Raw genomic sequence first — 17,519 nt, 5'->3', positions numbered from 1 at the left:
AAGCCATTGTTTAAAAAGCACAACTTGCTTGAAAACCTAAAGATTAAGATGTATTTGAAAACACAGCGTGGCATGGTGATGCTGAAGATTGTCTATTGAAATACAGTCCTGGGCCTTTCTGTATGGAGTTTGTATGTTCTATCTGATACCCCAACTTCCCTGCAAAGAAGTGCATGCATTTAGGTTAATTGGTGATTCTGAATTGCCTGGTGTGAGTGTAAATGTTTGGCTCTGCAACAGTATCGGTATATTTAAATTAAGGTAACTGTGGGCTGTTATTATTATTATTATTATTATTATTATTATTATTATTATTATTGTTAGTAGTAGTAGTAGTAGTATTGGTAGTATGTGTAGTATGTGTACATAGATGTGTATTCCATCACTCGCAATCTATTTAGGGAGGAAACTGTCGCATTTAATGTTAATGGCTTCAAAAGGGCAACTCTGGACGATTTACATAATTTAACATTGTGATGACGCAAACAGTTTAGTAAGACTGATAATATATAACTAACTAATAGATTATAATAGCAAAATTCACTCTTTGCAGTAACGTATACATATCCTGTGCATTTAGTATTATGGGAATTTTACAAAATCGCTGTTTCATTTGCCTTGTTCATTGGTTACGCTGCGATTACGATATTTCCAACAACACGTGAACGTAGCAAAGGCTACTGGTGACGGAGCAGAGGCAGAAGAGCGGCGGGGAGCTGCCAGCATCGTCTCAGACCGTCGCAGGACAGAAAGGTGTGAAAATACTGGTCCACCAGATAGACTGGCGATAACACACTGAGATGAGATTGTTATGATAAAACTGTCACTCGGAAAATACCAGCGTCGCCGTCTCGCTTGGTTGAATTTGACACTAGGGTTGCGTCAAGTTACATTGCTACGTTAGCTAGTTTCGTGCTAGCACAGTGACGCTAGCAATCGCTGTAGTATTCTTACATAGTGGAGGTTAGCGACAGCTAGAAGAGCTAATGTTAGCTTGCCGGTTAGCCCCTCATGTCATCTTTATGACTACAATTAATCATATCGTAAACCTAACCTAAACATGCTCATTGCTGTTGCGGAATTATTATGGAAATTACACACTTTGCGGGGGAAAGTTTAACGAAAGCTGCTGCTGAATGTGTTGCCCCTCTTTGATCATTTGACAGCTCCGTATCAGCGGAGATATGGAGACACCGGGGAGAATAGCAGCCACACCGGACGCCCTGGACTTTACGGTGGAAAACGTGGAGACGGTAAGTTTTTGCATCAGTCAGCTCAAGAGGAAAAGCAGGGGCTGTGTTAAAGATAATACGGGCGAATTAAGGGGGAAAGCAGGACGCTTAAGTGCGCCTTGTAGCCCGCTGTAATTACTTTGGTTAAGACTTTCTTACAATGCTGGTTTATTTAGGGGACGTGATGTTGCTGTGTTTACGAGCTGACCTCACCTAATTTAGCCTCGACTAAATGCTATGTTTAGAAAGAATACTGAAGTGGTAACAGGTTGTTCCATGCACATTCTCCTAAGTGCGCTTCAAGGTTTTGTTTATCTTTGTCAGATTGGTTATATTCAGCTAGTGTGTGTGTGTGTGTGTGTGTGTGTGTACGTGCACGTGCGTGTGCATGGCAGTGTTTGCAGCCAGGTCGCTGTGATAAATCTCCCTCCTTGGTGGCCGCTAACAGGGGCACAAGGGGATGGGTGGGGAGGCGGTGGAGAGTGTGTGTGAGAGAGAGAAAGGTTCTCCTGGGGTGGATGAGAGCTGATGTGATAAAACTGATAGAGGGATGAGGTGAAGGAGGGAGGGGTCCATGTCGATAACAGTGCCAGTAAAGAAAGAGGAGGGGGTGAGAGGAGGTTGGGGATGCGACAGAAATGATTAGAGGCAGGTTTAAAGGAGAGAGGCAGATTCCTGTGGGGAAAATGCCTGGATAGATAGGTAGTGTGGTGTAATAAAAGCACAAAGAAGAATAACAAACACTGAGCACGGTCCTGTTCTGCCTTGGGATAATCTATTTTCACTTATTCATGTTTCATTTCTGCAAGTGGAGAGTGTATTGTTTTATTGACACACCAGAGGAAAAAGATACTCCATTCCATGGAATTACATTTTCTAAATTTAAAGTTAACACTAACATATATTACATGCACTCCTTAAAATGTGTAATTAATATAACTTGAAGCATGGAGGTAAATTTTTAGATAAAGTAAACTAAGTCCAAACTCATATGCTTAGATATTATCATAACATTGTTCTGTTTTTATTTTGGGTTTGCAATATTGAAGTGAAACCTTGCTTACCAAAAACCCCTCACACATGCAAAAACAATGCCTGATATTTAAAAAAAAAAAAAATGGTGTGAGCCACATGCGCTACATTCAGCTTTCACTGACTCATTTTACTGTCTGAATCAGGTAGTCGTGTCAGGGTACTAATCATTCAGTAAATAATAGTTTTTAAAAAGTGTTTAAGAGCATCTCTGTAATGTCTTTGCAAATAACAAAATGTCATGTGTGGGTAGTGTTTAAGAATTTAAGGTCGTTATTCAGATTGTGTGACAGCTTGCACCAGCATTCAGTCTGTTCCAAGCCGTACGGCACTATCTGTAATCTCATGAACTAATATAGCATGCATACAGCACATAGCATCTGAAGTATAATTTCCCATAAAAGATATCAGCAGTTTTGTATTTATAGTGCAGTGGCATTTCAAAACTAATGAGATATTGTTAGTCTAAGGCTTGACTATATTTAGAAAGTAATACCGGTAGCTGAGATTTTTCTTATCCTTTCTTGTGAGTTTGGTGATAACACTTTGGTTATGGGATCAGTAGGATGCTAAGAGAATGGAAAGTGTCTTTAAATTTCTTTTCCTGCTTACCTAAAAACATCCTTAGCATGTAAATCTGATATTTAACTTATTGTCTAATATGTTAGTGTCAGCAGTAAATTATCTACTGTACAGTAGCATATGGCTTATGAATAAAAAGATAAATTGTAATTTTATTGGAGCAGTTGAAAAAAGGAGATTGTAGATGCAGAATTTTCCCTTTGCTGCAGTGGGTGTTGGGTAGTGTGTGCTTATATTATAGATGGTGGTGGAGATGATGGTTCCTGGCCCAGTGTTTCTATGTGTTCCATAGAGTGCTCTTTGTTCAGTCTCAGCTCTGTGAAACAAAGTGTCACACTGTCAGGATCTTTGTGTGCATAATAAAAGGGGTTCGAACACTGGCGTACATTTCCGCCCAACTATAATTATCTTTGGAGTCACTATGTGCCAAGAAAGGGAATTTTTAAGAGGAAATTCAGAGCGCCACAGTATGTTTTTAGGATTTTGCCATTTTTTAGCTCTCCCCTGAGACAAAATACTGCTGTACCACAGGAAAGAAGCCCAACACTGCACTGGATCGGCCCAATTCTTGCTCAAGGGAACTTTAACAGGGTGACTTTCTGTTACCGTAACTACCTGTAATCACCCCACACAGGATGCTGTGCACAGGAGACTGTCAAGGTCCATTTAGTATGGTTTAGCTCCCTGCCTCTCAGCTGGTAAAGCACCTCTGTCATTCAGTAACTGTAGGTAATTTCAGGGTGAGATCTATGTAGCAGCAGGTGCAGTTTTAAGAAGTTTTATCACATTTAAAGGCTGAGGAGACTATTCACCCAGCCAGCTAACATATTATAGAACATAGCAGCACCCTAAAATCTGTCACTGAGAAATTACACATGATGTATTAAATAGTTTTTCAGTAGTGAGAGTGTAAGAGTTTGATATATCTTCTTGTGCTAATCCAATGCCAGTATTAAATGAATAATCTGAATTATTCACTGTGAGAAAGAGACTGGGAATCTTTTTTTTAATGTTTACGTCTAGACATTAATAATTGGTTAATTAGCTCCTGTCACGTAAAGATACAAGTTAAGTCTTCTCACCCTCACCATCTTGGTATTTTGAAACAAAGAACAGGAGAATCTGACTGTGAAACTAAGAACACTGTGCTTTCTCGCAGCTTGTTATTGGGCCAGTTGTTGGCCAAAAAACCTTCCCTGGGTAGTGTTGTTTCTTGACTCTAATAATAACCACAATTTACAAAATTAACATAATGTTTTAATCAACAGTGACAGAAAATTTCTATTTTTTTCACCAGATGCTTCAATTTAGATACCCTTTTTAAAGTTGTCAATTGTAATTCATAAGTACTTCTGTGATACTAACTCACTCTCAGAGCTGAAAGGTTTAGTACGTTTGAGTTCACACATACAGAGTTGTGCTGCAATGTTTTACAAACTGATTGTAGCTGACAGAGAGCCTGATTAGGAGTAGGTGCTGAGGAGTGGATCACAGTATCATCTGCATAAAAATGAAACTTTGCTTTAGTGATATTTTAATGGTCGTCAAACATTTGACATTTCTCTAGGGGCCACCGGCATGCAAAGAAGGCTGACCTTACCTCGATGACACGTAGGCTCACTAGGCGAAATGACGATCCCTGTAAAGTCCAGAATACATGGCTTCCACTCGCCCAATCTTTACTCCGAAGATTTGGGCCAGCTTATGCACTCCATTCAGTCTTGAGTTGTGGTTCCTCACCCCGCAGACAGTTCAACACTTGGGTGATGAGAAAAGTAATCATATTCCAAATAAACAAAAGAGGGAAATGAAGCCTGTAGGTGCTTGAGTATCCTCTTCTTGAAAACCCATCATCTCACACCTGCTCCTGTCATTTCATGAAGGGCAATTTAGTATGCCTGGAGGCCCTTCAGACTAGGGCTGTGTGATATGACCAAAATCTCATATCCCGATATAATACATCTATCGTCCGATAACGATATAAATCACAAAAATTTAACATTTTCTGTAAATTCTGTGAATCTCGGGCAGCTCGACTTGCGGGAAGTGTGTCCAGCTGTGCGTCATGTAGCTGGAGTCGAGTGTTTTTACAGATGCATGAAACTATACGTTTTTAGACATAAGTTGTGAAGGCCGCCGTTTTCTTTGTGAGTATTTATTACACAGCGTGCTGCGGGGAACAGCCTGTTCTAACGTTTGAGTCTAAGGTTTATTTTTTAGCACCTGGCGGCTCTTTTTTAATTCTCATCCGTAAATAATCTGCTCTTTCACGTGATTCAGTTTATTTTGAAAAGTCTCAACAGGATCTTGAGCTTTATTGTGAAGGGTTTATGTGGAACATAAACAAGCGGACATGCGATGCTGTTACTGTCGTTGTTGCTAACCACAACGCATAAAAACAGGCGCTTGTCCGTCTGTAGTGTGGTTATATAAAATATAAGAGAAAGAGAGAACTTTAAGAAATTAATATATCCACTACAGTGACCATCAAAAGGATGAAAAAATATTGCCGTAAAGAGTTTATTTTGCGACACCACGAAATAAACGATAGCGTAAAATGAAACGATAGACGTTTTTATATGGTCATCCGATATATATCGTTATATCGAACAGCCCTACTTCAGACCCACACCCTTCACTTCCTTGTGGCCAAATCCTTGGGTGGGTGGTACTGTGACAGTATTATGGTTGTTTATATCTAAGATAAATGGCAACAATCTTAGAACTGAATCATGGGACGCACCTTTAGTTAGATAAGGTAAAATAATATTAATGAAGTTGATCACAGTTACACCGAACATTAGCACAAATCACAGAGTGAAGTCAACAGGAAAAGCACACTTATGGGTTTTTTTTTCAGTTGTCATGTCTGTTAACTAACATCAGCTCTAAATATCAGATAGATGCATTTCTATAGTAAATAAATATTATTATCCTCAATTCAGTATCTACACCTCAGCAGTCCTCTGAAACTTTTCAGGAAAATAAATGGTTTATGGAACAAGGGACTGCATATGGAGACATTTGGTACAAGAGATTTTTTTAGTGTTCATGTGACTGAGATATAATCACTCTTGGCAACATAGTATTCTTAATTTCTATCTTGGCTGTATGCTGTCAACAGCCACCCGCGCACACAAACTATTGTTCTTTGTTCCCTCATTAATCATCATTCGTCTGCATGTCTCTGACTCTCGCAGTGTTATCATGGGTCAGTGATGTGATCATGCCTTCTGCATACACAACCGTAGCTGCTACAGTGACACTTGTGGACAGATGGCTTGAAAATACACTGAACCTGACCTGCTGTGTGTGAACACAGTGTGCAAAGATATTTCCAAAGTATGTGTGTGGGGGGTTCCTGCTTTTATGCCTTAAAAGCATGCTGGGGAAGAGAGATTTCTTTAGTAAAAAAATAAAAAGACTGCCGTTATTTTAGATCTGCCTGCCTCTATTAGTCCAAATCTGCTGCTATGCACGTTTTGTTATTTTAATAAGATCATTTTTAATTTGTAATGGCTCTCACCTCCTGGATTTGCTTCATATTTGGTATTTAGTAAATTATAGGTGAAGTATTATAGCTATTTGTTTTGGTAGTGAGGATTCAGCTAGATAGTGAATCTGTCTGATGGAGGCATGTTGTTTTTTTTGTTTTGTTTTTTACCTACACGCCCTTTCCCTTCCTACAGTGGTGAGGAGGCTAATGACCTTTGACAGTGTCTGCCAAGAGCTCGGCTTCCTCAGCTGAAGCCAGGTGGTTCAGGCATTTTGCGACCATCTGTAGATACAACTACCTCTATCAACTGCAAGTAAAATTGAGGGCCGGTGTTTTTAAGGATGTGGGTTTTCTTCTTTTCTTCTTGTTTTAAGAACCAGTTAACAGTAGACAATACAGTTGTTTGAGATTTTTGAGATGTCTCGTGTGATTTATAGGAAAAGACAAGCAGTGGTTCTTTGTCAGCAGATTAAAGGAGCAAACTGAGCAGACTGTTTAGCATGGTGTGCTTTGATAATAAACCTCGGAAGGACAGAGCAGCTCAGACACAGCGCTGTTCAGGATTAAATAAGGAGAAGTCTGCGATCAGACAGTGGAGTTAAAAGCTGCTGTTTATGACTCGAATTACATCAATGGCACAGTGGAACTGACTAAACCGTTTTTTATACACCCAATCTTTTTATGTTTGATCTATGTATTAATTGGTATATGAGTTAAAGCTGGACCTGAATATTCATCTATTCAGATTTGCATTAACATTTTCCTCTTGGATGAGCAGTTCGCTCTCAGTTATGTATACCCTAGTAACTTCATAAACCTTGTTGTATTATAACTTTAACTAATAGCTGTCCCTGGTACCAGGCTCCTTGCACATTTGCTTCTGTTAACTTTATTGAAGAGTGGTGTGTTTTCAGTTTTACCTGAATCCAGTAGTTTTGGGCAAATTCGCACATAAATATTTGTGTTGATTGTGAGATTTGTGAAGTCAGACACTTTTCTCTAGTAGTAAAGCAAACTGCAATCCTCCCCTGAATTATCATATTTTATTCAGATAATGAGCACAGTGAAGCAGAGCTACTCCTAGATGGGTCTGTTGCTAGTGTTTGTATACGATCATGTGAGAAGGACAACAAGGTGCTGAGTGAAATAATTACACTCAGTGCTAATCATCAATAAAATGAGATTTAAATGGTTTAAAAAAACAGAACATCATTACAAGAAAGCTGGTCAGTTATTTGTGGCATCTCACAAATAACTGAGTATATGGGAAACATTGCCTATATTAATATTGAAATTATTTTTCCTCTCTCTAAAAATGATAAATGTCCTAAAAATCCAGTTATAGTTGGGGCCAAATTGCAAAGATCCTGCCAAATCACAGCACAACATTCATTTTTCATACATTTTGCCATGGAGATTTTTCTACATCAGTGGTTCTCATATTTTCTAGCATGCTACACTTGAAGTGAAACATAGTTCACACCCCTCAATTTATAAGTTGTTAACAGTAGTGCAGGTTGAATTATAGTTAAAGGTTAGCACAAAAGCAGCAGTAAACCGTTGTCCTTATTTTCCCTACAATTTATCAGGCTTAGTTTCTCTCTATGTGTCAACAGTCCTCAATCGTGGTATATGTGGTTTAAAAAAAAAAAGAGGTTTCATAGCCTGTTATCACTTATGTTTCTCTGAAACTGAAGATAGATGTTAAGTATGAGCTAAGAATAAGTAAAGGCCCCTTACCATACATATGGCTCCTATAGCTCTTGCAATAGCATCTGTACAGCTATGTACAGATGCTACCTGACTGTGCAAACAGTCAGCTCATTAACAGCCAGCAGCCGTGTTCAGAGTAGTATAGTGAGTGGAGACAGATAATTGCAGTGGAGGATGACAGACATTTAGAGAACATCACCTGAAACTCTGCCTCTAGTCAGTATTGACTTTGTATTGATAGTCTTTTTTTCAGCTTTAGTTGTATTGTTGTCCTTTGTAACCTGTCATGTTTTTTTGCTGTATTGTTAAACCTTCCCTTTTCTACAACATTATATTTTGGGGTAAAATGTAAATCCTAGAAGAAATGTGAGGAACAGAGGCATGGGAAGAAACCAGATGGACAGTTAAGGCTCGAGGAAGAAAAATAGAGAGATGAACTGTCAGAGAGAAAAGAGGAGAGCATGACTGGTGGTGGAGGAAGTGATGTGAGCAGGCTTCAGGGGTAAAAGACAAGGATCAAAAGCTCACTGAATAGATTTTTTTTGCTTCCCTGAGACACTATGTGCTGGCAGCCAGCTGTTTCAGTTCAGTGAGCATGTATGTGTGCTAGTGCGCTTGTGTGCGAGACAGAGAGGAGGAAATAAAAAGGCATTTTTTGCAGAGTAGTGCCTCTGTATTTTGTCTAGCATTGTCAGGATTAGAGGTGTCTGTTTAATTAACACTGCATTTTATTTTCTTGCATTGCCCTCTCTCACACTCATCCCTTATCTTTTTTTTTTCCTTTGGCTCTCTCTGCACTCAAGTACTCAAATTACTCAGAGCTACATTTCACAGAATCCTGTTTTCAGGTCATTGCTTTCTCAACTCTTCAGATTTTGGAGGTAACCTGTCTATTTGGTGTTTATGTGTTGCCAAGTGAGAAAAGATTCTCAATTCTCAAGGCATCAAGGCCTTTCCAGCATATAAGCGCTCAAAGGAATGCATCTATTCGCAGCAGGTCTGTTTGCGGACACCCACTGTTGTGACTGTGGAGTGTAGTTGCAAACATTTCTCACAAGAAAGTTGTTCAGATCCTTCATGGTTCAAGACTGTATGGATTGGTTTCACTGTTTAGTATTATTCTTCTCTTTTCTTTTTCATAGGCACTCCACCAGTTGTACTATGACCCTAATATAGAAAACAAGAATCTGGCCCAGAAATGGCTAATGCAGGCTCAGGTCTCGCCTCAGGCCTGGCAGTTTTGCTGGGCCCTCCTGAGCCCAGAAAAGGTACATGGTACACAGACTCTGACAAAGACACACATAGATAGAAGAAACTAAGATATTTTTTGTAATTTGCATCCATCTTTTCTTCGTTCACAGGTTCCAGAGATCCAGTACTTTGGCGCTAGTGCACTTCACACCAAGATCTCTCGGTACTGGTCAGATATCCCCACAGACCAGTATGAGTCTCTGAAGAGCCAGCTGTTCTCCCAGATTGCCTGCTTCTCCTCTGGCTCCAAGATGGTGCTCACAAGGCTGTGTGTGGCATTGGCCTCTCTGGCACTCAATACCATGCCTGAGGCCTGGCCTGGCGCAGTGGCAGAGATGGTGCGAGTGTTTCAGGAGGACGGGGGAGGAGTGGACGGACGGGCACGCTGCCTTGCATTGCTAGAGCTGCTCACTGTCCTGCCTGAGGAGTTCCAGACCAGCCGCCTGCCCCAGTACCGGAAAGGACAGGTATCTCTCCAGGCACCCCTTTCTCCTATCTTTGCATCCACTGCAGGTCTCCCTATATTAAATATTTTTTTAAATTTTTAACTCTTTTACTCAACCACTGTCCATGCATCTTCAGAGTGTTAATAGTGCTTTACAAGATTTTTAGTTGTGGAAATGTGGAAAATTTAAAAAACTTAAACGGCTCACATGCCAGTAGCGACTTCTTGTAGTATTTTATGCAGCCCATGTATTCAACCAGAGTTCATGTTATGCTATGATATGATATGACAACACAAGACTAAGAAAGCTTTAACATTTTTTGCATTTTAGCTACCTCTCATTTCTTTCTTTCTTTTATTAAATGTTTTTGAACAACAGTTCTTTCTTTTGACTGGATTTTTTTAACTACAGAGATGTTTGTGAGAAAACAATGGTTTATATTCCAAAAAGTATGGTATCCAAGTATTTTATTGCCACCAAAATAAAAGAGGCAAATACCAGACCTAAACAAAGCTTTAGCAGTATTAACCCTTTTTATCATTCTCACTCTAGGTTCGGGGAGCCCTGGGACGGGAGTGGGGGTCAGTGTGTCCCTTACTGCAACAACTACTGCGGCGGACAGACAGCCCGGGAGCCGTGAAAGCTCGCGTGCTACGCTGCCTGTCATCGTGGGTGCTGCTAGATGTGCCCCTCAGCGAGAGTGAAGGCCTGGTGCACGACTGCTTTAGTGCCCTGCCCGACCCAGAGCTCTTCGACACAGCAGTAGAGGCAATAGTCAATGCCATCTCGCAACCCGACTCCCAAAGGTGTGTACAAATGTTTGTAAATGTGCATTTATGTTTACCCATTAAAATGGGATTATAACTATAAGACGACATGATATAACTATACTGCTACACAAAAGGTTGTGAGGAACTGGTGAAAATACACTGGAGACAAAATGAAAACAGTGAAAGAGAGAGATGAAAAAATCAGTAGCTTAGGGCTGAGAGCAGACAGGGTGGGCACTGGAAGGGCACAAGGGAGGGATGGAAAGAAGGAAGGAAGGAGGGAGGGATTGATACAGGGCAATCTGACAGCCAGGGGGAGGAGAGCGGCATTTCTCGGTTGGCTGGCGTTGCTATGGTTACAGAGCTGGGGAGAGATGTCATCATGCCCCGGTTGATTCAGACATAGCAGGCACCCATTACCCCTCCCCTTAGAGACAGAAATCTAGAGGGAGGGGGCGATGGGGCGATGCAAAGAGAAGAAAGGATGCTAAGAGACAGGGGAGGGCAAGGGAAGGTGTGAGATGTGTGGAAGGATAAAAGGCTTCATCCTCCATACCTCTGCACGGCTGCACAGACAGAGGGTTGGACCTGTGAAGTTACTGTTGACAATTTGTTTTAAACAACCTGACATTATTCCTAGCAGATGGTAGGAGGACAATTAATGGCAGTGGAGTTACAGGTAGAACATCTTCAGTCTCAACATGACACACACAGCATAAAATAAGTATTTCCAGGCTCCTAGAATAGACTGTTACAAATGTTATCCTTCTGATTTCTTCTGATTTCCTTTTTTTCAGTTATGTTTTTGTTTTTTCTTTTTTTGTTTTCTGGTTTTTTTGGTTCCCCTTTTTTTCTTTTTTTTAATGTCATGGTTGTCAGCTCCTCCCAGAAGTCATGTCTTATTAGAAGCGTCTCCTGAGACACATGTGGCCGCTGGTTTTGTTGGTCCATTGTTTAATCATAAGGTTAAAGTAACTCCATAAAATAGTATCTGTTCATTAATGAATGAAAGACAAGGAAACGAATAAATCTGTTTTTCCATTATCCTTCACAATCGCTTTTTTAATTCTATTTTATCGCTTCTCTCACTCTACCTCTGATTCTTTGTGCTCTTCCTTTCCCCTTTCTCATCTCTCTCATCAGCACTAAGCCCTCCTCCCTGTCTCTTGTTCTCTCTTTCTGTTTAAACACATTACAGTCAACTCATTTAGGGGGATGCTATTGGTCCAGCTGCATCCTGTTGCCAGGCAACCCATTTCCCCTGTCTCAGAGTGTTGCAGTAATTGCAGAGGGGATCAGAGGTGGGGAGAGGGATGTTGGGGGTTGGGGGGAGGAGCTGGAATGAGAGGGAGAGAATGAAGGCGGAGTCAAGAAAGGCAGAAAGTGTATAACATCATGGTAGGAGCTAAAGAGAAGAGGAGATAACTATAAGCGAGCGGAGAGGAGATGGCAGCAGGCTATCTCAGAGGAATCTCCAGAATGTCATCTCAAGTAAAGGAAGTGGGGAAATGCATACAAATTCATTCGTCCCTTTTAATCACATGACATGCACACCAAGCCTTCCTTTTCTGAGCTAAAAGTGCATGACCTGCATTTGCAAAGCACCTTATTAAAAATGAATGATCTTCTGAGTGCATGAGTGCAGTCTACCGGTCACATGTACACACACGCGTGCTCGCACAGTCAGTTAGGTTAAGTGCAGTTCTCAGTGCAACTCATAGCATTACTTAGACAGCTGAACACAGGATCTAGGCCAATAGATGTACAGGTATGAGATTATTAGATGGAGGCCATATTCATACACATGTGCTTCACAACAGGGTGGATCTCACTCAAGAAAAGGCTGAGTCAGCATGGGCAGCTTAATAGAGGGCTGGACTTCATACAGGACCATAGAACCATCTGCTTGACTCATAAAAGGGTCCTAAAGAAATTAAAATAATAAATCCTTTCTATGACCGCAGCAAGGGATATATTTAACGTGCAACACAGGAGGTACATTGCAAGGGGGGTCGGGTGGGTCTGGACACTTTTCCTGTGGCTGCTGTTAAATTACCACTGAGAAATATTTAATTAGTCAACATAGACAGGAAATCCATGTAGCTATCACAATTTAAAGATGACTTTTTTTTGCATATGTCAAATAGATGTTTTTTGTTATTGTTGTTTTTTTAAAGATTAAAAAAACATTACTGGCAGATACTGATAATGGAAATAATGGTCAGTTGTGGTCTTAGTGTGCTTCTCTAGTGCTCTAATCTAACCTACAGTTGATTAGGTTGAAATATTTGTTGTTGTTTTTTTTATAATTTTGTGTGCTTTTCCAAATGCCGGTATAGTCCCACAACCTTGCTCTGTCATTGATAAATATTCATCGACCTGGACCAACCTCCGTATTGACTTTCTCGTAAAAGATGAAGCACAGGCTGCATGCCACAAAAACCCAGTGGGACACACGTAATATGGTTTACATGTATAGCATTCACTCATGCACATAATCTTCTAGTTGACATTCAGGAGCCCTTCATCTCCAAATGTCACTCTTTTTCTTGCTGTCATTAAAGACGACAGGAGAACTGATGTTGTATGATGTCGTCACATGAGCAGCTGTGAGGGGAGCGTGTGGTGCCGTGTGTCACGTCATACGTGTCTTTTAGCCAGAGTGAGGGAATTATAAATGGCTGAGACAGCAGGAAGAGGACAGAATCAAATTTGACAGCAGTGAAGCTGTGAGAAGAAGCTCTGAATAGATTTTCTGGTGGGATTTTTACGGTGGGTGTGCTAGATCAGAGGTTGGACTAACTTGGACTGAGATTTGATTTGAAATAAACACTTGTCTTGGAAAGGAGCAATAAATACATCAACCTAGCTGTGAGCAGTGTGAGTCAGGTTGATATACACCAGTTGAGAGTCCCTAGCCTTGCATCCTGTGTTTTATCTGCTGTATTTTTTTTTTTAATCATTTTTATTAAACTTTGCAGTCTCACAAATACTGATTGTAGATGCTATTTTTATTCGTTTGTGTTTATGGGTTGCAGATATGTGAACACTTTGTTGAAACTGGTCCCTCAAGTGCTGGCACTCCAGGAGCAGCTCAGAGAGGCTGTTCAGAATGGAGACATGGAAACCTGCCATGGTATCTGCCGGATCGCCGTCACATTGGGAGAAAACCACTCCAGGTGTGTGTTTATTATAGCATAAACATAATAATAAACACTTAAAAATAAAGTGATCTTGGTCAGTATTGTTGCTATTAATATTTCAAGAAATTACTTGCCCTTGAAATTTTGAAAGTGGCACAACCTTAACCTACCTTCATAGGTTACAGGAAATATGAGTTATTTATTTATTTTTTGAAGTGGTCTTTACCTTTTTGTTTCCACACATAAAGGTAAGCATGGTTTTGGGGGAAGGGACTTCTGGGTGCCCCTGAAAAAAATCTTAAAAAGCACTTTTTGTTTGTTCAATTTAGATAAGACAAACAACACAAACAGTATTTAAAAGTGAATCTTGATCAAAAATAAAATAAAAAAAGAACTCTAATATTAATATAGAGTCCAGAGCAGCATTGGAATTGAAAAAGTGAGAAGAAGCAGGCTGTGGTGGTTAAGCAGCCTAGAAAGTGAATGAAGAGCAGAAGAGGTATTAGTGTATACAAAGCACTGAATTGGAGAACTGCTTTTTAGTTTCTGATTGGTTACTGCGCATATTCTAACACACCCAACCACAACACGGTCATCCTGGAAGGTGCAGCTTGCAGAATTTTCAGAGCCAAAGACCAGGCTTCATCTTCATTCTTTATATACAGGCCTCATCCTATCCTCAGTGGCTGCTTTGTGTGTCTGTTTCGGTGCTGTCACGCAGACGTGCATCTCTGACAAAGACAGGGAACAGAAAAGAAAGATGGAGACAGCTGAGACATAACCTCATCACTTTTCTTTCTTTCTTTTTTTTAAATAAATTCCTGGGTGTGAAAACAGCTTCTACAACAATAGCAGACTAATTTCCATTTTCATGGGTCTTCAGTGCAGCAGAGTTGCACGAAAACAATGCTTTTTCAAAGTCTTTACAAAGTTATTGAGAAAAAAACTTCCTCCTACTTTGGAGTTGGGATGGGTACCGGTATCCGGTGCCATTATGGTAAGTGTAGTAGGCGGGCCCTTTTAGAGCAGAGCTACAGATTAAAAATGCCCAAGGTGAAGGGTCAAAGTCTGGCTGTACTTCACAGCAAAAGATGCAAACTCAGCAGCCTGCAACAAGTGCTTTAAGGTGATACTGTCCAAAGGAGGTGACTCCTCGAATCTGATGAAACACCTGGTGACTTATAGCATTTTGTTAAAAGCCGAGAAATGCGCCGTATTTGATAGCTTGCTGCGAGACCTCACATCGTGCACATCTACTGCGCATGGGGTTGCCTGTGACCCGGAGTTAGCAACATCCCCCAAAAACCCAAAGAGGAGAGTCCTGGCCCCTAGCCCTGCCAGTGTAGCAGAAATGATAAGGATGATGATGCAGCAGCAGCCGTTCTTCTCTGCGTGAGTAGCTTAATGTTGTTCGTGTGTAATTTACGTTGAGTAGGCTAACCACGTTATTATATTAATGCATGTAAGGTGAACTAGCAAACATCATCATAGCTACATGCGGCTGTCTTCTTGTTTGATGGCAGATACTCCCTTCACCCTGGCCAAAAAGGCTAAAATGACCAAAGAAAAAGTGGAAAACAGTTAAACATGAGAGGTTTTTGGACAAAGTTTTTGTTTTTTCCATTGATTAAGCACTGCTTCCAGCCAAGAGTGATGCCATAAATCCCCTATAGCGGCAGAAAAGGCTAACATTGTTATCTTTTTACAAAAAAACAGCTGAACATGAGGTTTTTGGACCAATTTTGTGTTTTCCATTCTTTAAGCACCGGTTCGAGCACCGTTTAAGCACCGGCACCGGTTCAAAAGTACCGGTTTGGTACTGGTATCAGATAAAACCTAAACGATACCCATCCCTACTTTGGAGGGGAAAAAACCCCCAATTAAATCTTGGTTTTTACTGAGCTCAGTTTGTATAAAATAAATCATGCTTTAAACTGTCTTTACACTGTCAGCGTTCTATGTGTTGTTGTGTTTAAAGAGAGGAGTAGTCTAGTTTAAATGTGTACTAACTTCACTGTGCACTTGCCAAATCACACCTTTCTTCTATCTCTTTCTTTTTCCCTTTACACTCGTCTCTCCCACTCTCTCCAGGACTCTGTTGGAGCAGGTGGATCACTGGCAGAGCTTCTTGGCTTTAGTCAACATGATCATGTTTTGTACAGGCATCCCCGGCCACTACCCAGTCAATGAGACAACGAGCTCCCTCACACTCACCTTTTGGTACACGTTACAAGTGAGTGATGTTCAAATCAGATCTGTACCTCAAGGTTAGATTCTTACAGTATATAAAATGTGTTTATGGGTAATCCCAGTAAGTCTAGATGTTTCTGCTAGTCATGTCTTTACTGGGCATTCAAAACCATCCCTTCCATTAAGTTTTGCTACCTCTTCCATAGTATCACAAAGCTTGCAATTCACTTGCTTTTAACAGACTTCATGAGAACATGAGTCATTCTGCACTTCATATTGCACAAATAAACTCTTCTTCGGGCTGTCATAGGTCTTTGTCTTCATTTTTTAAATTATTAATTGCAGCTCTGAAATCATTGGGTTTTGTCTTCTATATTATCTGTTTCATGGTTGGTTTCTATTTGCAGAGCTTGGGTAAATGTGTTATTATTGTAAAATTTAAACTATTAACCAAAATCAGTTCTTGTTTTTTTGTGAACTTTGTGTGAGTCAGATAGATGCCTTGGAAGTATTTCAGTCATTTTATGTAAAAGACCATCGATTTGATTCTTCTTTATCTCTTTCTTCTCAGGATGAGATCATGTCATTTGAGTCAGACAAACAGGCCGTATATCTGCAGGTCTACAGGCCAGTGTATTTCCAGCTGGTGGATGTCCTGCTGCACAAAGCCCAGTTCCCCTCTGATCACGAGTATGCATCCTGGTCCTCAGATGAAAAAGAGCAGTTCCGAATCTACAGGTGTGTTTGTTTGCTTTTGTGTTTGCGCATTTGTATGCATGGATCTGTCTCAGTCTATTGTACAAGCCCGTTTGTGCCACTGCTGTTGTGTGCAAGTGTTTCGGTGATGGTCTAAGAGTTTCAGAAATTACTCACTGACAGGATGATTGGTCAACAAATGAGCATGTATTCCTCTAATAGACTTTCACTGAACTGACAGCTGAGAGGGCAAAACCTGTCTTGTAAACAGATCAACGGATAAGGTTTCTAGACTCCGTGCCCCTAAAATGTCTGTCTGTGCACGTTTGTCCTTCAGAGTGGATATCTCAGACACACTCATGTATGTGTATGAAATGCTGGGATCTGAGCTGCTGAGTAACCTGTATGACAAACTGGGAAGATTGTTGACTAATGCAGAGCAGCCTACATCATGGCAGGTGGGTGAGACATAGACACATAAACAAGCAAAGAAGTAATCTAAGCTATTTTCAGTTTCTTTCAGTGTTGCAAAAGAGCCTGGACTGAAAATGTGTCATGCCAGATATAATTCTTTTTTGAGGCTAGCACCTGTAGACTTATATAACCTAAATAGACGTAAAAGCGAAATGTGTAATCACAAAAACAAAAAACACGAAAAACATTTTGATTTCAGTTTTGAATTATTTTTTCTTTCCAGTGTTTTATTTATTTATTACTTCTTCTTCTTTTAATCCATTCCTTAAGCTATTATAATTGCGTCACCTTTCTTATTTTGTACACAAATACATTGATACGCTTCTTCTTCCTCCTTCAGCACACAGAAGCTTTGCTGTATGGTTTCCAGTCCATAGCAGAGACGATAGATGTGAATTACTCTGACGTTATCCCAGGCTTGATAGGTCTCATCCCCAGAATCAACATCAACAACGTCCAGTTAGCAGACACAGTGATGTTCACAATAGGTAAGG

The 17,519-nt window shown here is 40.4% G+C and overlaps 1 protein-coding gene across 2 annotated transcripts in view; it reads left to right on the top strand.

Moving 5' to 3' along the window:
* Positions 1–643: 643 nt before the first annotated feature.
* Positions 644–17,519, top strand: part of LOC102296374 (importin-13) — a 30,411-nt gene continuing 13,535 nt past the window's right edge. For both annotated transcript variants that reach the window (XR_006054466.1, XM_005923197.2), the window contains exons 1-10: positions 644–753; positions 1,167–1,253; positions 9,198–9,323; positions 9,417–9,773; positions 10,305–10,558; positions 13,561–13,701; positions 15,757–15,898; positions 16,427–16,593; positions 16,889–17,009; positions 17,366–17,513. Coding sequence is in view for 1 of the 2 variants with exons in the window: in XM_005923197.2 (XP_005923259.1) it covers positions 1,185–1,253; positions 9,198–9,323; positions 9,417–9,773; positions 10,305–10,558; positions 13,561–13,701; positions 15,757–15,898; positions 16,427–16,593; positions 16,889–17,009; positions 17,366–17,513 (1,525 nt within the window). In the remaining variant the exon portion in view is untranslated. The remainder of the gene's footprint in view (positions 754–1,166; positions 1,254–9,197; positions 9,324–9,416; positions 9,774–10,304; positions 10,559–13,560; positions 13,702–15,756; positions 15,899–16,426; positions 16,594–16,888; positions 17,010–17,365; positions 17,514–17,519) is intronic.

Source organism: Haplochromis burtoni, unplaced genomic scaffold (assembly GCF_018398535.1).
Source record: "Haplochromis burtoni strain Fernald_Lab_line unplaced genomic scaffold, NCSU_Asbu1 Contig_65, whole genome shotgun sequence".
NCBI lineage: Eukaryota > Metazoa > Chordata > Actinopteri > Cichliformes > Cichlidae > Haplochromis > Haplochromis burtoni.
Note: the sequence above shows the minus strand (reverse complement) of the source record. Positions and strands in the feature narration are given on the sequence as shown.